Source organism: Lithobates pipiens, unplaced genomic scaffold, assembly GCF_037356315.1.
Source record: "Lithobates pipiens isolate NorthernLeopardFrog02 unplaced genomic scaffold, aLitPip1_a1.2 Scaffold_22, whole genome shotgun sequence".
Classification (NCBI taxonomy): Eukaryota; Metazoa; Chordata; class Amphibia; order Anura; family Ranidae; genus Lithobates; species Lithobates pipiens.
The window spans coordinates 313,478,823-313,503,126 of record NW_027507784.1 but is presented as its reverse complement, the minus strand read 5'-3'; the positions used below and the strand labels follow the sequence as shown (position 1 = coordinate 313,503,126).

At 42.8% G+C, this 24,304-nt stretch overlaps 1 protein-coding gene across 1 annotated transcript in view; it reads left to right on the top strand.

Annotated features, from left to right (window-relative positions):
- LMF1 (lipase maturation factor 1) overlaps window positions 1–24,304 on the top strand; it is a 551,994-nt gene that overhangs the window by 71,578 nt on the left and 456,112 nt on the right. Inside the window, exon 3 of the mRNA XM_077449405.1 lies at window positions 4,900–4,910. Within this exon, the coding sequence (XP_077305531.1) occupies window positions 4,900–4,910 (11 nt within the window). The remainder of the gene's footprint in view (window positions 1–4,899; window positions 4,911–24,304) is intronic.

Sequence of the window (24,304 nt, the reverse complement as noted above, 5' to 3'; positions counted from 1 at the left end):
AAGTAAAATGAGAAAAATCTATACATAAAACTATTTTTCAGAAATAAAAAATGTATAATTGGCATGTGCGTGTGTATTCACCCCGTTTGTTATGAAGCCATAAAAAGCTCTGGTACAACCAATTACCTTCAGAAGTCACATAATTAGTGAAATGATGTCCCCCTTTGTGCAATCTAAGTGTCACATGATCTGTCATTACATATATACACCTTTTTGAAAGGCCCCAGAGGCTGCAACACCAAAGCAAGAGGCACCACTAACCAAACACTTCCACGAAGACCAAGGAACTCTCCAAACAAGTAAGGGACAATGTTGTTGAGAAGTACAAGTCAGGGTTAGGTTATAAAAAATATCCAAATCTTTGATGATCCCTAGGAGCACCAGCAAATCTATCATAACCAAATGGAAAGAACATGGCACAACAGCAAACTTGCCAAGAGACGGCCGCACACCAAAGCTCATGGACCGGGCAAGGAGGGCATTAATCAGAGAGGCAGCACAGAGACCTAAGGTAACCCTGGAGGAGCTGCAGAGTTCCACAGCAGAGACTGGAGTATCTGTACATAGGAGGACAATAAGCCGTATACTCCATAGAGTTGGGCTTTATGGCAGAGTGGCCAGAAGAAAGACATTACTTTCAGCAAAAAACTAAACGGCACATTTTGACTTTGCGAAAAGGCATGTGGGAGACTCCCAAAATGTATGGATGAAGGTGCTCTGGTCTGATGAGACTAAAATTTTACTTTTTGGCCATCAAAGAAAAAGCTATGTCTGGCGCAAACCCGACACATCACCCAAAGAACACCATCCACACAGTGAAACGTGGTGGCAGCATCACGCTGTGGGGATGTTTTTCAGCAGTTGGAACTGGGAAACTGGTCAGAGTTGAGGGAAAGATGGATGGTGCTAAATACGATGGATAAGACGGAGGTTCACCTTCCAGCAGGACAATGACCCCAAACACACTGTTAAAGCAACACTTGAGTGATTTAAGGGGAAACATGTAAATGTGTTGGAATGGCCTAGTCAAAGCCCAGACCTCAATCCAATAGAAAATCTGTGGTCAGACTTAAAGATTGCTGTTCACAAGCGCAAACCATCCAACTTGAAGGAGCTGGAGCAGTTTTGCAAGGAGGAATGGGCAAAAATCCCAGTGGTAAGATTTGGCAAGCTCATAGAGACTGATCCAAAGTGACTTGGAGCTGTGATAGCTGCAAAAGGTGGCTCTACAAAGTATTGACTTTAGGGGGGTGAATAGTTATGCACATTGACTTTTTCTTTTATTTTGTTCTATCTGTTGTTTGCTTCACAATAGAAAAATAAAATAAAAAAAAATCTTCGAAGTTGTGGGCACGTTCTGTAAATTAAATGATGCAAATCCTCAAACAATCCATGTTAATTCCAGGTTGTGAGGCAACAAAACACGAAGAATGCCAAGGGGGTGAATACTTTTGCAAGGCACTGTAACTAGTGTGGTGGTGATCAGAGACATTGGGGATTATTTACAAAAGGCAAATCCACTTTGCACTGCAAGTGCACTTGGAAGTGCAGTCGCTCTAAATCTAAGGGGTAGACCTGAAATGAGTGGAAGCTCTGCTGATTTTATCATCCAATCACGTGCAAGCTAAAATGCTGTTTTTTATTTTCCTTGCATGTCCCCCTCGGATCTACAGCGACTTTACTTCTAAGTGCACTTTTTAGTACACTTTCAAGTGGATTTTCCTTTAGTACATAACTTCCATTGTAAGTAACGTAGCAGTGATTAAGCACAATATGACTGGTGTGGTGGTAATTTTTTTTCTTTGTTTTTGTATGAACAAGGTGGAAGGAAATCTATGGCCTTCCTTAAAGTTACTGACTAATTCCTTGTGCTTCTTTAACAAAAATGTCACCATTGGGCTGGGTTCACACATTCCAGTGCCGGTTCCTGCATCGTATGTCACCTGCCGGCGGATCACACTGCCCTATGCTAACCGCTGAGGGTGTAAATAGAAAGTTAATGACACCTCCAGATCGGTTCACGTATCGCAGTGCGAACTGTCAAATGGTGCAGGAATCGGATCCCATAGCTCTGAACACTCATGTGATTTGATTCCAGTACGGACCAAAAAAAGGATCCTGCACCATTTTGGTGCATATGCGATGCGATTTCAGCCATACAGTTTGTATGGCTAAAATTCGCATTGCATGAGATCGACACAGCAATGCGGTGGGAATCGCATGCAATGTCTGTCGTCGCCTATGTGTGAACCGGCACTTAATGACATTTGTAATTATCTGTGTTTATTTAATGCACAGGAACTGTACATCAGCTTGTCCTGGCAGAAGGAGCTGAGGGGTTTTCTCTTTTTTTTTTTTGTCTCTTGCTTTATTTGAAGAACAGACCAAGATAATCATTGAAAGCTGACTGGAAGTCTGAATCAGTTTGAATTCTTGCACTCTGGAGAAAGGATTGGATTTCAAAGATTCATTTCATTATAAACAGCCAGAGCATCTCTGCAGCATCCTGTGCCTGGTGCTAATGCTGTCTCCAGGGCTTCCTCTAATAGGACTCTGTCTTTGCCAAGCTGAATTGCATTTTTTTTAGGATGCGGAGGGGAAGGATAGACATGGATCATGGGAGAGGTGGGGAGTTTCTGTGCGCACCCCCTTCGCTGTAATCAGTACGTTCTTACTGGCGTCAGCGCTGGGGTCCTACGTTCAGCCCCACCAGGGTCACTCTTTGTGAGATTGTGCATATATTCGACCTGACACAGGTCACAAAGCAGTAAGCAGATCTCCAAGCAATAACCCCACTCTCTGGATAAACGTCCTCGAATCCACACCTTTTGTATTTAATTTGTACTCCACAGCATATATAAAACAGAAGGGAAACGATCTAATGCTATGTGTCTGTGTATTTATTTATAAGAAAGTTTGAAAATCTACTTACATTCAGCAGCACTCAGATCCGAGTGCAGGCATGTAATGTTATCAAACCAACAAGATGGCCGCGGGTGATGTCGCACGTGATTCCTGACCCCCCATACGCGTTACGTCCGTGAGCGGGACTTCATCAGCGTGGGCAGGAACCGAATTTATAAAAAAAAAAAAAAACACTTTTGGTGTCTCTGCTATGGATCTTGAGGGAGAACCCTAGGTCAAAAGTAAAAAAAAATCCATACCAGACCCTTACCGTGCATGCAGCCTGGTGAGGCAGGAAAGTGGGGAGGGACGGGCAAGTGCCCCCCCCGGACCATACCAGGCTCCATGCCCTCAACATGAGGGGGTGGGTGGTTTGGCGCCCCACACCCCAAAGCACCTTGTCCCCATCGGAACAAGGGCCTCTTCTCGACAACCCTGGCGGTGGTTGTGGGGGTCTGTGGCAGGGGGCTTATCGGAATCTGGAAGCCCCCTTTAACAAGGTGTTCTGATGAAAACTCCCAACTAGCTAAAATCTCTAACCACGTCACTTCTGGTGACTCTCTAGCAGCAATTATTGGAGATTTCGACGCGTTGGCTGGTTTCACAGAACACTGGGTAAGGAGGAAAAAAGTTGTTCGTTAGTTCCCGGCAGACTTACGGTAAGCTCTTTTCACACTGGGGGCGTTTTGCAGGCGCTATAGCGTTAAAAATAGCTCCTGCAAACCGCCCTAAAACAGCTGCTCCATGCACTCCGAGGGCTTTCACACTGGAGTGGTGCGCTGGCAGGGTGCCTAAAAAAGTCCTGCCAGCAGCTTCTTTGGAGAGGTGAAGAAGCGGTGAACTCTCCGCTGCTCCCCATTGAAATCAGTGGGGCAGCACTGCGATACTGCTGGCAAAACGTAGATCCGTGGCATTTTCCGGGTGGATTTAACCCCTTTTTGGCCGCTAGTAGGGGTAAAACCCCCCCGGGCGAATAGTGCTGCTAAAATTACCGCTGACGGCCGGGGCGGCTCGTGTGAAAGGGGTCTTACAATCTCCACTCGTATCGCGTACAGTAGTGTATACGCTGCCGGTGTTCTGTGAAAACAGCCAACTCGCCCAAATACTCAATTACTGATGCTGGAAACCACCACGCCAAAATTTAAAAAAAAACGGTGTGGGCCCCCCCAAAATCCATACCAGACCCTTATCCGAGCATGCAGCCCAGCAGGTCAGGAAGCACCTTGTTGATGAGGACAAGGGCCTCTTCTCGAGAACCCTGGGCGATGGTTGTGGGGGGTCTGTGGGCAGGGGGTTTTATTTACATTGTACCCCTACCCATTTTTTTAGTTTTACAAATAACAAAGAGAGAGTTTTTGACAAGTCCTTTATTAATTGAAGAATGTCCCCATCGTACCTCCAAGGTGTCTTCTTCCTCAGGCCTTAGTGAAGAAACAGAGAATCTGCTCACACAGGCGGGCTGTGGTGTAGTGTAGTCCTGCTGCAAGGGTTGTTTGGACATTTCCCTGGAGCGCCAGTATTTTTATTTTTTTAAGTGAGGGTTTCTCATATGTCCAGACAAAACATTTAATTTTTGGATAGAGTTGGGAAGGATTAAGCCCTGGTTCACACTGATGCGATTTCTGATGCATTCCAGATTGCATGGAATTGCATGACTATTGAAATAATATTTGTTTCTATGGAGGCTGTTCACCTATATGCTGTGTGAAAATGATGCAATTCTAAAAAGGGTCCTGTGCGAGTTTAATGCAGTGCGGTGCAATTTGTATATCTCTAGACTTAAATGGAAACGGCATGCAAATCGCATATGTGTGCTAATATCTGGTTTGTCATTTTATACCCTTGCACATGTAAGTATCTATTAGTCCTTAGAAAACTGACAGTGTGTGGACTGTTGAATGTGATTGGGTGTTCCTGAAAACACTTCTAGTTCTTTCTTTACATTTGGAATGGAATTTTCTGTCTAATAGATTTCTTTGTTTTTGTCTATTACAGGTATTCTTTTGGTAAGTGACCTGATGGGGAACATGTCTGCCTATTCCTGTCTGTATCACAACTGTAAGTGTATAGTGATTGCACGGCTCACACCCTTACTTTACATTAGAGGAGGACAATAATAAAGGAAACTCCATTACAATAAAACAAAATACAGTTTAACCGCTTCAACCCTGGAAGATTCGGCTGCTGAATGACCATTCAGCCATTTGCGAGGTCGTGCGACGTTGCACCCAAACAAAATTTGACGTCCTTTTCTCCCCACAAATGGAGCTTTCTTTTGGTGGTATTTGATCACCTCTGCGGTTTTAATTTTTTGCACTATAAACAAAAAAAGCGACAATTTTGAGAAAAAAAAACAGTATTTTGTACTTTTTGTTATAATAAATATCCCCATTTGTTTTTTAAAAGGCAGATTTTTTCTCAGTTTAGGCCAATATGTATTCTTCTACATACTTTTGGTAAAAAAAAAAAAAAAATTGTAATAAGCGTATATTGATTGGTTTGCGCAAAAGTTATAGCGTCTTCATAATAGGGGATAGATTTATAGAATTTTTATTATTATTATTATTTTTTTTACTAGTAATGGCTGTGATCTGCGATTTTTATTAATACTGTGCCATTATGGCGGACCCATCGGACACTTTTGACACATTTTTGGGACCATTGGCATTTATACAGCGATCATTGCTATAAAAATGCACTGGTTACTGTAAAAATGTCACTGGCAGGGAAGGGGTTAACACTAGGGGGCGATCAAGGGGTTAACTGTGTTCCCTCTCTGTGTTCTAACTGAAGGGGGGGGTGGGACTGTCTAGGTGAGATGACAGATCACTGTTCATACTTTGTATGAACACACAATCTGTCTCTTCTCCCCTCAGAGAACCAGGATCTGTGTGTTTATACATACAGATCCCGGTTCTCGGTGTGTCACGAGCCATCGTGGAAGCACAGCGGTCATCGCGCCCGCCAGGCACTCGCATTGCTCAGAGGGGCGAGCAGCGGGAACTTCCCTAGTGGCCACAGGGCGAAGCGACGTAACATAACATCGTTTCGCCCAGCCATGCCATTCTGCCACAGTAAAACTACCGCGGCTGGTCGTCAAGTGGTTAATGAAGTTATACAGAATTATTTAAAAAAATGTATTGAATGATAAAAGACATATGAATCTGTAATAAACTATACAAGTGTAACTCACAGTAAGTGTAACACGTGTGTACTCATAGTAGGCCATCACTTCATTTTGCTGAATGATTCTTGTGTTTGAGACATGTATGTATCATAAAGAGGACCTGTACTGTGAAATCTGTGCTCAAAAAAGCAAGCAAAAGGAAAGGGACTCCAATATTGCCTGTAGGCTCACTCTAGCGTTTTCCCATTATTAAAATACATCAGTAAATTACTAAAATACAAAGTCACTGGCACTTCGAATAAATGTGTTTCACACATTCATTGTGAAGACAGATCACATAAATGATAAGAAAATCATGTTTTGAGGCTGTCCGGGATCCCTTTCTCAAGATCACCTAGTGGTCACTATGTTGTCTTGAGGAAGAGACAATGCAAGGCCCTGATATGTCTGTTTCTTATGACTTATGTGATTCTGTCTTCACAAAAATATACTATATTGTCAAAAGTATTGGGATGTCTGCCGTTACACGTGCATGAACTTTAATGAAATCCCAGTCTTAGTCCGTAGGGTTCAGTATTGAGTTGGCCCACCCTTTGCAGCTATAACAGCTTCAACTCTTCTGGGAAGGCTGTCCACAAGGTTTAGGAGTGTGTCTATGGGAATGTTTGGCCATTCTTCCAGAAGCGCAGTTGTCAGTCACTGATAGATGAGAAGATCTGCTCTGATTTATCCCAAATGTGTTCTATCGGGTTGAAGTCTGGACTCTGTGCAGGCCAGTCAAGTTTCTCCACCCCAAACTCGCTCATCCACACTGTATTGCCAAACGTATTGGGCCACCCCTCCAAATAATTTGGTGGAGGGGGGGGGATTATGGTGTGGGGTTGTTTTTCAGGGGTTGGGCTTGGCCCCTTAGTTCCAGTGAAAGAAACTTTTAAGGTGTCAGCATACCAAGACATTGTATACTGTGTGCTTATAAAAATAATGCAGCAATATAGCTAATTTCAGAGCGCTCACGTGACCCACCATCTCTCTCCTCCTCCTCCTCCTCCTCCTTTCCCCCTGACTGACAGCGGGGGATCCTCGGCCCCACCTGTAGCAGCTGTTGGGCTGAGAGGAGAGAGCTGGCGGGTCATATGGGCACCGATCAGCGCTCTGAAATTAGGTATATAGCTGCATTTTTTTTATAAGGCACAGACACAGGGCATATTACATTAATAAACAGAGAGGATGGTGTAAAAAAAATAACAGTAATTTGAGCTGACAGGCAGGGAGGGGAGGGGGGAGAGGATGGAGGAGAGCACAGAGGAGAACAGGAGAGAGCAGATGATGGAGGCACATAAGCTGGTTACCGAAATTTGGATTTTGAATGCAGACACATCCAGTCCATCTGGACCAAGGAGTTGGCTGAGGAGGTTTTGGCTAAATTAATGATTTCTTAGAAAATGTATTTATCATTTAAACGGATAGTCACCCCAGAACTGATATCATATTTATAAATGTAGTCTGATGGGCTGAGGCGGCTCCTGGCTTCTTGGATAATCCCAATGGCAAGATTTCCCTGTCGTTGTTCCTGACACTGTTTATGATTTCCTGGGAGATATGCATGTTTATGACACCTTTGCATGCAGGGCAAGCAAGAGATTCACTTTAATGACAGACTCATTAGCTGCATATTCTCCTCTCCTCTTCCCTTCCCTCTCCCTCTGTCACTGGGAGAGAAGAAGAGTTAGCCCTTTGTAAGCTCCAGTCCTTGGTTTAAAGGGGAACTCCACTCCACCTGAGCATAGCAAACCAAAAACTGGATTTGTCATATGGATGCAACAAAGCCCTAGTTAAGCCTCCTCTAAGCAAACTCACCCATCCATCCATGTCTCCGTGTTTTATTGCTCAGAAACCACTTTGAAAAATAACTTCCTTAGCATTTCTGGCTGTGGCCATCTTGCGTAAGGGCAAATGTAGCATTTACTTCCTGGAATTCATCTGGCCTTAGCTCAGACATACAAACAGGAGGGCATGCTTAGCTGTGAAAACCCCTCCTAGAATGTATGACATAATTTTGGCCAGAAACCAGGAAGAAACTGAATAAATGTAAAAAAAAAAAGTAAAAACAAGTAAATATGATATAATTTCCTATCTATTTACTAATGCTAGCAACATGAGGATTAAAAGTAGTCGATGTTGTTTGATAGAGTGAAGTTCTGTTGTAATGCTCACAAGAACTCTCTCTCTTCCAAGACAGTGTTGGGAGTCTGAGCAACATGTTGCAACCAGCGCTGTCATGTAGGAGAAAGTCACATGATCCCCATACCCAGAAGTACCAGGATTTCCACCTCACTCCCGGCAGCTGAACAGAGCACAATAAAACGGGCAGTATATTCTGCAGCGGTACGGATATTAAAGTGAAGCTTTTACTTTGCTTGCATGAGCAAAACACAGGTGGTCTTTATGCTTTCTTCATTTAATTAAAGAGGAAATGTAGAGATTAACAGAAATCAAATAGCTGCTGATACTATCGGGGACTCATTTCTATTGAGGCTCTGTGGGCTATGCCCAGTACTATGCAAAATTTCCAGACACAAAGAATTTATCTAGTTTGGTTATAATTTAAAATATTATATATAAATATATCTATATACATATAACTATATAAAAAAAAAAAGTTTGGTATTTTTAAATAGTATTTTATTTTAGTGCCTGCAAAATACCATTCTCCTGAGGAAGCTACTGGATGTGGTGAAACATGTTGAGAACAAAATAAATGTTTTCGGTTGCATTGCTTGTAATTGTACTGTAATTTTGGATGAATTTTAAAACTACTATATCGTTTTGTTTTTTATTAATATTTTTCTAAATAAAATTATATTTTTGATATAAATTTTGGTGTTCTAAATCACACCTTTAAAGTCCCATGCCTTCATTATTTTCTTTCCCATTTATTATGAATCAACTTTGTTTACTCTTTTTAAATCATAATGAAAACAAAAAAGGGAGGGTGTGGTAGTACAAAAGGGAATGCAGGGAATGATTTGATAGAAAGAAAAGTGTATACAGCTTGTATAACAGTGTACATTTTCTGTCCCCTCAAAACAACTCAGCACACGGCCATTAATGTCTAAACCGCTGGCAACAAAAGTGAGTACACCCCTACGTGAAAATATCCAAACTGGGCCCAATTAGCCACTTTCCCTCCCCGGTGTCATGTGACTCATTAGTGTTACAAGGTCTAAGTAGTGAATGGGGAGCGGGTGTGTTAAATTTGGTGTTATCGCTCTCACGTTCTCATACTGGTTACTGGAAGTTCAACATGTCACCTCACGGCAAAGAACTCTCTGAGGATCTGAAAAAAAGAATTGTTGCTCTACATAAAGATGGCCTAGGCTATAAGAAGATTACCAAGACCCTGAAACTGAGCTGCAGCACGGTGGCCAAGACCATACAGCGGTCTAACAGGACAGGTTCCGCTCAGAACAGGCCCCACCATGGTCGACCAAAGAAGTTCAGTGCACGTGCTCAGCGTCATATCCAGAGGTTGTCTTTGGGAAATAGACGTATGAGTGCTGCCAGAATTGCTGCAGAAATTGAAGGGGTGGGGGCAGCCTATCAGTGCTCAGATCATACGCCACACACTGCATCAAATTGGTCTGCATGGCTGTCCTCCCAGAAGGAAGCCTCTTCTAAAGATGATGCAGAAGAAAGCCTGCAAACAGTTTGCTGAAGACAAGCAGACCAAGGACATAGATTACTGGAACCATGTCCTGTGGTCTGATGAGACCAAGATAAGCTTATTTGGTTCAGATGGTGTCAAGTGTGTGTGGTGGCAACCAGGTGATGAGTACAAAGACAAGTGTGTCTTGCCTACAGTGAAGCATGGTGGTGGGAGTGTCATGGTCTGGGGCTGCATGAGTGCTGCCGGCACTGGGGAGCTACAGATCATTGAGGGAACCAGGAATGCCAACATGTACTGTGACATACAGAAGCAGAGCATGATCCCCTCCCTTCGGAGACTGGACTGCAGGGCAGTATTCCAACATAATGACCCCAGACACATCTCAAAGACAACCACTGCCTTGCTAAAGAAGCTGAGGGTAAAGGTGATGGACTGGCCAAGCATGTCTCCAGACCTAAACCCTATTGAACATCTGTGGGACATCCTCAAACAGAAGGTGGAGTGCAAGGTCTCTAACATCCACCAGCTTTGTGATATTGTCATGGAGGAGTGGAAGAGGACTCCGGTGGCAACCTGTGAAGCTCTGGTGAACTCCATGCCCAAGAGGGTTAAGACAGTGCTGGAAAATAATGGTGGCCACACAAAATATTTACACTTTGGGCCCAATTTGGACATTTTCACTTAAGCTCCTTGCACACTGAGCCACCCTGGGCGTCAGCGGTAAAGTGGCGCTATTTTTGGCGCCAATTTACCGTTATTTTTTGCTGCACTATTTGGCCGCTAGCGAGGCGTTTTTAACCCACTGCTAGTGGCAAAAAAGGGGTTAAATCCGCTCGCAAAACGCCGCTGCAGTGGCGCTTTGCCGACAGTATAGCAGTGCTGCCCCATTGTTTTCAGTGTATTCACCGCTCCTCCACTGCTGCAAAGAAGCTGCTGGCAGGACTTTTTGTGATGCCCTGCCAGCGCAGCGCCCCAGTGTGAAAGCCGAGGGCTTTCACACTGGGTTTGCAGCTGAGGCTTTTTTCAGGTGCTTTACAGACTCTATTTTTAGCGCTTTAGCACCTGAAAAACATCTCAGTGGGGGGTCTTAGGGGTGTACTCACTTTTGTTTCCAGTGGTTTAGACATTAATGGCTGTGTGTTGAGTTATTTTGAGGGGACAGCAAATTTACACTGTTATACAAGCTGTACACTCACTACTATACATTGTAGCAAAGTGTTATTTCTTCAGTGATGTCACATGAAAAGATAGAATAAAATATAAAAAAAAAAAAATGTTAGTGAGGTGTGTACTTACTTTTGTGAGATACTGTGTGTGTGTGTATGTGTGTATATATATATATATATATGGATATATAAAAAACTTGTTTTTCTATTTTTAGACTTGCAACATGTAGGTGCTTTTCTTTCAATCCCAAAACAGTATGTGTTTCAGTAAATCTATGAACAAGAAGCAGAAGTCTTTGTTTTTTTTCTTGTTCTTTAAGCAGACCTTTCAGTAACTTTGCGAGTCTTCATGATTTAATCCCTGACATGTTACAATATTATTATTATTATTATTATTAATAACGATTTATATAGCGCCAACAGTTTACGCAGCGCTTTACAATGTATAGGGGGGACAACACAATTATAGCACAGTACAAAAGGTACAGGAGGGCCCTGCTCATAGAGCTTACATTCTAAAGGGAGGGGGTGGTACAAAAGGTAATAGCTGCAGAGAATGATTTGATGGGGGTGGCTTGGGGACAGTTAGTTGGGTGTGGGATAGGCTTCCCTGAATAAATGATTTCAGGGAACCTCTAAAGGTAGGCAGGGTAGGGGCTGAGTGGACAGACTGGAGGCAGGGAGTTCCAGAGGATGGGAGTGCCTCTGGAGAAGTCTTGAAGGGGAGCATGAGAGGGGGTAACAAGGGAGATAGAAAGCAGGAGGTCCTGGGAGGAGCGGAGTGGACGATTTGGGCGATATCTGCAGATTAGGTTGGTGATGTAGATGGGAGCGATGTTGTGAATGGCTTTGTATGTTATGGTTAGCATTTTGAATTTTATACAGTGGGGTAGGGGAAGCCAGTGAAGGGATCAGTCATGGAACGATTAGTGAGGTGTATTAGTATAGCAGCAGCATTCATAATAGACTGAAGGGGGAATAGCTGTACTGAAGTTGATTCATCGATTGAATTCGATATAAGCAGCCTGTCTGATTTTTTTTTTGTGTATGTGATTGCTGCCAGCGACTGTAGCTGCCAGCAGAAATGATTGTAAGTATTCTTTTTTAGGCGCAATAAACCCGCTGCAACAACGGTACTTCACTATTAGTCCCTTCCTTTCATTTTGGGTACCTTTTTATCCTGGCTGAGTATCCATAACAAGGGAGATCTACCTGATGATCTAATGTTAAAGCTGCCATCCCTGGCCACCATTAATAAAGCCTGAAGTGACCCCTAGACTGAAAAGCTGGGGGTCCATTCTAGAGCTGCACAATTAATCGTTAACAAATCGCGATCTCGATTACCCCCCCCCCCCCCCCACGATCTATATTGCTGAGTTTGCCGATTCTTTCATATAACAAGTGGAGAGACTTATCTGCTCACTCAGCTGTCAAAAGAAAACATCCCAGTGTTGTGACTTATACAGTCCGGCCATCGAAAAGTGTCCGCCCCGTACTGCACAAGTGCAGTACGGAGCAGAAGGAGATTCAGAAAATCTCAGAAGATGAACGGCGCCTGCACCGTGAGTCGAGGTGCAAGCCCCACCATCCAAGTGGACATAGGGCTGCAAATATTAGAGGGCCCCTCGTGGGCTCGCTTCGCTCACCATGCTTCGGGCATGGCCTCGCTTCGCTTGGCTCTTTTTATTCTACCTCTAGGTCCATTTGGATGGTAGGGCTAGAGCCTGGACTCACGGCGCAGGCGCTGTTCATCTTCGGAATCTGCCTGTCCTGTGTACTGCGCATGCACAATACACAGCGGACACTATCCGACGGGGGACACTATCCGACAGGACACCGGCATTGTAACTAACTTCCTTATGAAACCTTGTAACTAACTTCCTTCTTTAGATCAAAGGGATACACTGCAGTCTGCCAAGTTTTTAACACAGTGTAAATGAAGGAAGTTTAACCACTTAAAGTCTAAATCTTTCTTAAGTTAAAATCAATATTTTATGCTAGAAAATTACCCCCAAACATTATATATATTTTAGCAGAGACCCTAGGGGATAAAATAGCAATTGTTGCAGTATTTTATGCCAAACTGTATTTGCCCAGCGGTCTTTCAAGCACATTTTTTTGGGAAAAAATACATTTCAATGAGTAAAACGAAAACGCCGCGAGAATCGTGATCTATCTTCTAAGCAAAAAAATCGTGATTGTCATTTTAGCCAGAATCGTGCAGCTCTAGTCCATTCCATCCGGTGAAAACTCCGGAGCACTTTGCACTTTTGTTGGATTGGAGCACATCAGTCACTTTATATGGACTTTCACTCTTTATTACTAATGATTTTTTTTCCACATTTATTAATGTTGTGTTTGCTAGCGCTTATTCTTATCTTTATTGTCTTTTGTCAAGTGAATAGCACTTTGTGTACAGCAGCTGCACCTGATATTGCACTTTTATTTTACGTTATTTTATTTTATTGTTATATTTGTGCACAATTAGCACGGGTTTATATATTTATAATATATTTGTTCACATTTGTAGTACAGTACAGTAGGCAGCGTTAGTCCTGCTATTAAGTAAAACTAGACAGGTCCTCTTTCGGATGCGTTTTGGAGTCATGCGTCCGCTCCTGTGCGAAAAAAACTTGTCAGAAGTGATTATAAATCCTGTATAATAATAATTTAATGATGATAGCAGAGCAATGAAGCAGCAGACAGAAATTATATTTAGTGTTTTGAATTAGGACAAGTACACACTATAGAGGGATATGCTTTGTTCATATTTCATGTCTGAGCCCTGGTTCACACTGATGCGATGCAGGATTCACTGCGTTTCCCCGCATCGCATCACACTGCAAGTCAATCACGCGCTATCCTTGCGTTCTGCAGCGGCTGTCAATGCTAGATTAACAACACCCTGAAACAGATTGCAAAATGCAGTGCAATTGCCAAAATCGCTTCGTATGGGTGTGATTCAGGTGCCGGGGGAAAAAAACTGTCCTGCACCATTTTAGTGCAGATGCGATATTAGCCTTACAAAATGTATGGCTCAAATCGCATCGCACAGACATCGCATGTGAATGCAGTGCGAATCACTTGCGTGTTTTGCACGCACAGGTGTGAACCTAGGCTTAGGTTTACAACCACTTTAAGGTAAAAGAAATGTCTACATTGTCTCAGACTGCTCTACAACAGCACAAGCTCCGACTACACTTTAACATTACCCTCGGCTGGCTTGTCATCGTCCTGAACCATGTCCCTTGTCACCTGCGTCCATTTCCTGTTCCTAAACAAAGCTCAGCGACTGCCTGTGAGTGCAGACTGATCCCCTTTTGTTTCCTGCGCTCGTTCTTTGTAGCCAGGGGGACCCGTGTTTTTCTTGTCCCTTGGATGCGATGTTCCTGACCGTCCAGATGAAGGAGATGTAAATGTGTCCTGGCAGAGCGGAGATACAGGAAAACCACAATATAGTTTGCGTTATAATTTTGCAGGAACAACATCTCTTCTCATACTCCCTCCTATCTAAAGGAAGGATTCTGCCGCACTGAAGACGGCCGACCAAGACTTCAAAGAACAATGCCTTAAAACATTCCGAAACTTCGCTTTGTGTTCCCGCTCTCTTCCTGTTCCCCGCAGGAAGACGCTCTTTTGAAATCTTATTTTTATTCTTCTTTTCTTTTTTACTTCATTTGAATATGGCTTTTTTTCTGTCTCATGTTTAACTCTTGTGCCATAATGGGGATGCGCGTGCCGTCTTTTTTTTCCCTTAAAAGTGCACTCCAGTCAAACGGGAACTTTTTCTGAGTGCCTATAACACTAGCTTCCTGTTCTTTAACGCTGATTCACACCACAAAAACGCACTCCAGATCCGTTTCTGGATGCGTTTCTGCATGTTTTTGACGCATTCTAGTGTGTTTTTGATGAATTCCAGACAATGTTTTTTTTTTTACTTTAAATAGATTTTTATTGAAGATTTAAACATCAGGCAGAGAAAAGTACTGTAATCATAGCAACAGCCAGGATTCTGTCACAAACTCTGTAAATACATTGAATAATAGGCATCTCTCCACCACAATTATGGGGAAAGGGACAATGGCAAAATGAATACTTAATGTCTAAGTGACCTCAAGCCTTGTCCAGTCTAGGTATGGACGATACAGAGAATCTAGAAAAAAAAATCCTTAGCCCTTGTACACACGGTCGGAGATTCTGACAACCAAATCCGTCGGATTTTGTCCGAAACTGTTGCATACACACAGTCGGACAAAGTTGTCGGAAAATCAGACGTGATGACGTTATTTCGTTACGACAGAACTACGTTCAGGCTAGTAGCCAATAGCTTTGGTGTAGGAATTTGATCTGAGCATGCTTGCCACTTTGTCCGATCGGAATTCTCTACACATGATCAGAGTATGTCCGATCGGAGCATTTTGTCGGAAAATTTTACCAACAAGTTGGAAAACTTGGTCCGTCGGATACTCTGACGGAAACGGTCCGATGTAGACCACACACAGTCGGAATATCCGACAAAACGGTCCGATCGGACACATTCCATCGGAATCTCCGACCGTGTGTACAAGGGCTTACACATTCTGTAACAAGAATCATTGGGAGAGACTGGCAATTTACTATGTCAGACGCCTAAGACAAAGAAGTGTCATGAACACCAACTGCGACCCTTTTTTAAGATAACAAGCCCCCCACGAGAGAGACCTCAGATAACGAAGAAAATAATGGAGAAACCAGTAGCGGAAATGGAAAAAAGAAGAAAAGAAAAAGAAAGAAACCCAGAAAGGGGAGAACGAAATGAGGCTTCCAGGAGAAGCTTCAACCATGTTCAAGGCCCCTACAGCTGCAGATGATCATAGTTGGCCCAGGGGCTCCAGACTGCCTCAAAACAACTATTAGTATCATTAATTCTACTTACAAATTGCTCATTGAGCATTATCCCAAGATACCTTTCACCTATATAACGAAACACATACTGGGGTCTTTTTCCAGGAACAGGCTATAGTAAGTTTCGTGGCTAAAAACTTAGAGTATCAAACACTGCTTAGAGCGGGGAATGTGCCCAACGGGTTCATTTAACAGAACAACACCTATCCCCGAAACCTTCCGTATTATAGCAAATACTCTTTTCCAGAAACCCTGCAACTTCAGACATTCCCACCATACATTTGTGCTCATAAGTTTACACATCCTGGCAGAATTTAGGATTTCTTGGCCATTTTTAGGAGAATATGAATGATAACACAAAAACTTTTCTTTCACTCATGCTTAGTGTTTGGCAAAAGCCATTTATTATCAGTCAACTGTGTTTACTCTTTTTAAATCATAATGACAATAGGAACTACCCAAATGACCCTGATCAAAAGTTTATATACCCCAGTTCTTAATAGCATGCGTTGCCCCCTTTAACATCAATGACAGCTTGAAGTCTTTTGTGGTATTTGTGGATGAGGCTCTTTATCTTCTCAGATGGTAGCGCTGCCCATTTCTCTTGGTAAAAAGCCTCCAGTTCCTGTAAATTCTTGGGCTGTCTTGCATGAACTGCACATTTGAGATCTCCCCAGAGTGGTTCAATGATATTGAGGTCAGGAGACTGAGATGGCCACTCCAGAACCTTCACTTTATTCTGCTGTAGCCAATGACAGGGGGACTTGGCCTTGTGTTTTGGGTGATTGTCATGTTGGAATGTCCAAGTGCGTCCCATGCGCAGCTTCCTGGCTGATTAATGCAAATGTTCCTCCAGTATTTTTTGATAGCATACTGCATTCATCTTGCCAACAATTATGACCAAATTCCCTGTGACTTTGTAGCTCGCACATCCCCAAATCATCAGCAATCCACCTCCGTGTTTCACAGTAGGAATGGTGTACCTTTCATCATAGGCCTTGTTGACTCCTCTCCAAATGAAGCGTTTATGGTTGTGGTCAAAAAGCAAAATTTTGGTCTCATCACTCCAAATGACTTTGTGCCAGAAGGTTAGAGGCTTGTCTCTGTGCTGTTATACCGTGGATACTTTGTGGTATTTGTGTAGTAATGGCTTTCTTCTGGCGACTCGACCATGCAAGTGTCTCCTTATTGTGCACCTTGAAACAGCCACACCACATGTTTTCATAGAGTCCTGTATTTCACCTGAAGTTGTTTGTGAGTCTGCCTGACCGTGGTTTGGTTTCAACAGAACCCCTCATTTTCCACTTCTTGATTAGAGTTTGAACACTGCTGATTGGCATTCTCAATTCCTTGGATATCTTTTTATATCCCTTTCCTGTTTTATACAGCTCAACTACCTTTTCCCACAGATCCTTTGACAATTCTTTTGCTTTCCCCATGACTCAGTATCCAGAAACATCAGTGCAGCACTGGATGAAAGATGCAAGGGTCTGTCAGGAGTCCAGAAACTCATTGATCTTTTATACACACTAATTACAAGTAAACAGATCACAGATGAGGATGGTTACCTTTAATAGCCATTCAAACCCCTTTGTGTCTACTTGTGTGCATTTTATCAGGCCAAAATCACAGGGGTATGTAAACTTTTGATCAGGGTAATTTGGGTAGTTTCTGTTGTAAACACAGTTGACTGATAATAAATGGCTTTAGCCAAACACTAACCATGAGTGAAAGAAAAGTTTTTTGTGTTGTTATTCATATTCTCTGAAAAATGGCTGAGAAATCATAAATTCTGCCAGGGTATGTAAACTTATGAGCACAACTGTATATGATACATAGTGCCAAACGAGTGGCACCTGCAAAAAACATAGGCGTGAGGAAGACGGATAAAGCCTTGATAAATAAGGCACCAAGTACCACCTAGTCAATACTTTGACATTGGATTCCACTAGGGAAATATTCAGAATGCCCTTATAGGCCAATGATCCAAATCACTTTCGGAGGCTAGATCCGAATCCCATGCCCACGTGTAGGGAAATTTGTCAGAGGAGTCAAGCAGCAGCCTATAGATGGTGGATATACCCCCCTTGTGCCCTGCCTGCTGCATACATCATGTCTCGTAGGGAGTAACTGAAGGATCCTTAGTCACAGACGGGCCCAAGGAGTGTAAAAAAAATGGGAGATATGAAAAAAAACTAAAACGAAAAAGGCATTTTCAAAATAGATCCGCAGTGGGCTAATGGAAGGTCAAAAAGTGCACAAATTGTGTAGAGGCCCTTATTGAGTCACCAATGAAAAGCGTCAGATTCCAGACCAAGAGGGAAGGTTTAGAGGGCGAAAAGGAGAGACTAGCTTGAGATTGTTTCGCACCTATCCCAAACAGCCAGAGAATTAGATAAAGTGGGTGTCCAGATGCTTTTTTATTCTTTTTTTTTCTCTCCACTTTACTGGGGTCCGGTGCATTTATTTCTTTTATGCATTTTACAGCATTGCAGTACAGTCTAGCACAGGAAAAATGCAGCATGGGAAAAAAATCCATGGGAAAGTTTGTACAAAGTCTGATTGTTTGTATGAGGCTTTACACAGACGTCACGAGCAGGGCCGTCTTTAATATTGATTGGACCCTGGGCAAAAATTTTCTTGGCCAAATGCAATTTCACAATTTCATTCTCCATCTGCTCTGAGACATACAATAAATAGCAGCTAGACTTAAAATCAGTTTACTGTATCAGATCAGGCAGGAATTTGCGATTGGTTGCCAGTGGTTACAGCATATCATTACTGCTTACTGACTGGCTGCTAGAGGTTACAGCACACATTACGGCTCACTGATTAGCTGCTAGAGGTTACAGCAAATGATTTCTGCTTGTTAATTGGTTGCTGAAGATTAATGTAAAGTAATTCTGCTCACTGATTGGTTCCTAGAGGTTAAAGAACATAATCTCCTCACTGCAGGGGGACATGATATACATATGAATGCCGCCTTTATTTACAGTGGTGTGAAAAAGTGTTTGCCCCTTCCTCATTTCCTGTTCCTTTGCATGTTTGTCACACTTAAGTGTTTCGGAACATCAAACCAATTTAAACAATAGTCAAGGACAACACAAGTAAACACAAAATGCAATTTGTAAATGAAGGTGTTTATTATTAAAGGTGAAAAAAAATCCAAACCATCATGGCCCTGTGTGAAAAAGTGATTGCCCCCTTGTTAAAACATACTATAACTGTGGTTGTCCACACCTGAGTTCAATTTCTCTAGCCACACCCAGGCCTGATTATTGCCACACCTGTTCACAATCAAGGCATCACTTAAATAGGAGCTGCTTGACACAGTAAGGTCCACCAGAAGATCCTTAAAAGCTACACATCATGCCGAGACCCAAAGAAATTCAGGAACAATTGAGAAAGAAAGTAATTGAGATCTATCAATCTGGAAAGGGTTATAAAGCCATTTCCAAAGCTTTGGGAATCCAGCGAACCACAGTGAGAGCCATTATCCACAAATGGCGAAGACATGGAACAGTGGTGAACCTTCCCAGGAGTGGCCGGCCGCCCAAAATTACCCCAAGAGCGCAGCGACGACTCATCCAAGAGGTCACAAAAGATCCCACAACGTCCAAGGAACTGCAGGCCTCACTTGCCTCAGTTAAGGTCAGCGTTCATGCCTCCACCATCAGGAAAAGACTGGGCAAAAATGGCCTGCATGGCAGAGTTCCAAGGAGAAAACCACTGCTGAGCAAAAAGAACATCAAAGCTCGTCTCAATTTCTCCACAACACATCTTGATGATCCCCAAGACTTTTGGGACAACATTCTGTGGACCGATGAGACAAAAGTGGAACTCTTTGGAAGGTGTGTGTCCAAGTATATCTGGCGTAGAAGGAACACTGCATTTCATAAAAAGAACATTATACCAACAGTAAAATATGGTGGTGGTAGTGTGATGGTCTGGGGCTGTTTTGCTGCTTCAGGACCTGGAAGACTTGCCGTGATAAAAGGAACAATGAATTCTGCTGTCTACCAAGAGATCCTGAAGGAGAATGTCCGACCATCTGTTCGTGTACTCAAGCTGAAACGAACTTGGGTTCTGCAGCAGGACAATGATCCTAAACACACCAGCAAGTCCACCACCGAATGGCTGAAGAAAAACAAAATGAAGACTTTGGAGTGGCCTAGCCAAAGTCCTGACCTGAATCCTATTGAGATGTTGTGGTATGACCTTAAAAAGGCCGTTCATGGCAATTAGCCGACAGCTGAGTGGCTAGCCCAGGACAATTCTGCAAAGATGAGTGGGCCAAAATTCCTCCAGGACGCTGTAAAAGCCTTATTGCACGTTATCGCAAACGCTTGGTTGCAGTTGTTGCTGCTAAGGGTGGCCCAACCAGTTATTAGGTTTAGGGGGCAATCACTTTTTCACACAGGGCCATGATGGTTTGGATTTTTTTTCACCTTTAATAATAAACACCTTCATTTACAAATTGCATTTTGTGTTTACTTGTGTTGTCCTTGACTATTGTTTAAATTGGTTTGATGTTCCGAAACACTTAAGTGTGACAAACATGCAAAGGAACAGGAAATGAGGAAGGGGGCAAACACTTTTTCACACCACTGTACATATCAATGCCACTGACCGCAGCTGTTTACTTGTAAATGCCGCTGCTATTTACATACAAATGCCGGTTATTTACATGTAAACACAGGGTCTGCAGGTGAGTCATCTGTACACAACAATAGGGCAGAGCAGGGCAGCATTAGTACCAGCACTTCACACTGAGATATCGGGACACAGCACAGGACTAAAACTTCAAGGGACAAGGGAATTTAAACAGAAAGCGTTAGCAAGTATAAGGCAACTGCTTTGGGACCCACAACAATGACAGGGCCCAGGGCAGCTGCCCCTTTTGCCCTGCCTTAAAGACGGTCCTGAACACGAGAATGAAGGACAAAAGTCCTGGGTGGAGCTTTCTTGTTGGACTGGAGTGTCCCTTTAAATATAGCATTTGGCGGACATGGGCAGTCACTCCCCAGTGTTTTCAATCAGGGCTGTACCACTCACCAGCAAAGGTGACTTGCGTATTCCTAGCGACCTCCTGCCCTCCCCTCTCTTAAATTCATGTTCTCCAAACAGCTTAATGAGGGGTTTACTGGTCCAATTGGAAGTTTTTATTAAAACCCATTAGTGCACTGAAGCAGTCCGCCTGAAGGAAGCAATTAGCGAAAAGTAAGTGAGTTTAGAGATTTCCCCAGTTGTAGCAGGAAAAAAAAAAAATCCTATTCTCCCCCCCCCCCATGTTCCCCTTAAACTGTTCCAGACCGATTCCATGTTCCATTACAAGAAGCTGGCAGCTTCACGTGGAGGTCCTCCGTGTCTCCGGCAATATAAACCGTCTGTACGGAGCCAGGTCACATCGATCTTACAGAGTAACTCTTGTGCAGTGTTACAATGACACTGATGTAGTCATTGTATTTGGGATGTTTTTCCTTCTACTTTAGTTTTGTAGTTGAACTCTGGGCAGATGCAATATATTTCCATTCAATCCAGGTATATTTTTCTGAAAGAAAAAATAGTTAACTGTATTGTTTTTAAATACAGCTGGTATAGGTAGCTGCTTCTGGCTTTTTATTCGCTTCCTTTAATGCCCTGAAAAGTGTTTCTAAACCCAGGACCCTGCATTCACTATATCTGGTCTCCCACAGTACACAGAACATGTATATTCAATTATTTTAGTAAATATACACTGCTAAATACCTTTTCTCATCAGCAGTATATCGCAGTCTTGTGACTTCTATCTGTGTTTGGTTAAAACATGTAGGAGATGTTTTCATTCTACTCTGTCCTATAATGCAGGACCCCTGACCCTCTGTCTGGACAATGCTGATTGGCCTTGTGCCGATCACATGCAATCTCCTAAGAAGAAAAAAAAAAACTCTCTAGCAATACACACCAAACTGAGCACATGCAGCTTGTCCCCTAGCTCTGTACTATCAGGAGATATATTGGGGACAGTGGAAGAAGGAGAGGATCAGAGGAGACAGTGTCTGGATAATGGAGAAGTACAGCCAAAGCTCATTTGGCTGTACTTCTTGTTCTGCACTCCTGTTACCCGTTTGGTTAGCCATTCTATTATTGGAGGCGTGTGCTGAGATTTCCACTATCTCGGAATTATCACCCTGGCAGCCACTAAAAAGAAACAAAAATCCCATTCAGTTTTTTTTTAATTTCGCCAATGAGGGTCAGAGCAGTGAGACTGGGGGAAAGAGAACAGAGGCATGTAACTATAAGCAACACAAGTCTAGATGTTTTTCTTTGCATTAAAGTACTGCTAAACCCACAACAGTAAAATCAGTCTGTATATGCAGTAAAGCATGCTTGTTATACTCACTGTAGAACCTAAGGGGTTAATCCTGAACATTGTGTAAAAAGGCAGTTTGATCCTGTCTTCTCTGATCCCCCCCCCCCTTCTTTTACTGTCCCCAATCCATCTCCTGCTAGAACAGAGCCCTGGGAGGCACCCTGCACATGCTCAGTTTGGTGTGTATTTTGCTAGAGAGTTTCTCTTTTTTTTTTTTTCTTGGGAGGGTGCATTTGGTCAGCACAGGGCCAATCAGCACTGCCCAAACAGAAAGGGGATCCTGCAGCCTCATGGGTCAGAGGAGAATGAAATCTCCTCCTACAAGCTTTAACCAAATACTGATAGAAGTCACAAGACTGCTATATACTGCTGATGATATTTAGCAGTTTATTTTTACTAAAGATATTTGCATTTCCATGTTCTGTGTACTGTGGGGGACCAGGTATAGTGAATGCAGGGTCCTGGGTTTAGCAAAATTTTAAGTACAGATGTACACTTTAAGTACAAGCCCCCTCATTCTGGTGACCTGGGGATCCCCAAGGAATTTCCTTAATTTTCAGGGATTTCCTCTCACTTCCTGTTTGGCTATGGGGCCGGAAAGTGCAGGGAAATCTCCCCAATGGGACACAGATGATGAAAAAAAATCTGACCGGTTATAACCCTCCTTTCCTCTATTCAAAATGAAAAAAAAAAAGTTTTGCCTTTAGTTCCACTTTAATGCATTCCTTCCTTTAAGGTAAAAAAATATTTAGGCATCATAATCGCCCCCCTCACCCCCCCCCCCCCACATACTTACCTGAGCCCTTGTTTGATCCATGCCTGCAGCACTTCTCTCCCCTCACTCCCTGGTCTTGTTGGCTTTGCTGAGGCAGCGGGAGCTACTGGCTCCCAGTGCTGTCAATCAAGGCCAGTGACAAGAGCGGGGGGGCACTGGTGGAGGACCTGAGAAGATGTTTGGGGTTTGTGTTCTATCAGAAAGCCGCAACCCATCAGAAAATGCAATGGGAGTGACGTTCCGTCATGGCCATCTTGGTACACCCGCACTCGGGTGCAGTCAGCCTATAGTCAGATGGCGGTAAACGGACATCTTTTTACGCCCACCAAAGTTTTACCAGAAAATTTAGCTTATATAATAAAATACAGTATTTAGAAATCCTTGACACTGTTTTGATGTTGAATATTAGAAGAACCAGCAAGCCTGCTGATCTCACAGGTTTGCTAATCTGACGGAACATCACTGCTTTTAAAATTCAACATCAAAACTGTTTGACGGATTTTAAAACACTGTATTTCACTATATAAGCTCAGTATAGGCACCAGTAATAATAAGTGTGAAATGCAAGACTCCGGTGGGTTTAAAAAGATGTCCCCTTGTCGCCTTCTGACTGTAGGCTTACTGCAGCCGAGTGCGGGGTTTACCAAGATGGCCAGAGAAGGAACATCACTTTGGTTGCATTTTCTGATGGGTAGCAGCTTTCTGACAGGACACCTGCTCTGTGCAAATGTATAAACCTTTTTGTTTTTTGCATTTACAATCACTTTCAATACAGAAAGCTGTATTTTTGTCTACTCTACAATGCATTTGTTGGCTAGTCTACAAATTTTTACTATAATAAAAAAAATAGAATGTCACGTAAAAATTTATTTTGCAGTAACGGCTGCAATAATAACTGAAAATACACAATACTACTTCTTTCATGAAAGCTATTTATGTCCTAGGATCTACTTACTCAAAACGAAATCCTTGCCTTCAAAAACTGTTTACCTTTAGATTATTAATCCATGTTTAAATTTGCACAAGGGAGAAAAATAAGCCAACCAATTAATTAGCCTACTTATAATGAAAAGAAGAATGGAGAAATTTTGGAATAATGCAACACCCAGCGTGGATGACGTATAGGGGTTGATTTACAAAGACAAATAGGCTGTGAACTTTGCAAAGTGCCGTTGCTCCTGAGCTTAGTAAATGAGCAGAAGCTCTGCTGACTTCCATCATCCAATCAGGTGCAAGCTAAAATGTTGCTTTATTTTTTATTTTTTTTCCTTGCACATGATTGGGTACTCTTGGCATAGTAAAGCTTTACCTAATTTACTAATCACTGGAGCAACTGCACTTGCATAGTTTATTTGCCTTTAGTAAATCAACCCCATAATGTTATTAGCATGAAGCAACCTTTTACCTGGCATGTCATTTAAATAATGAC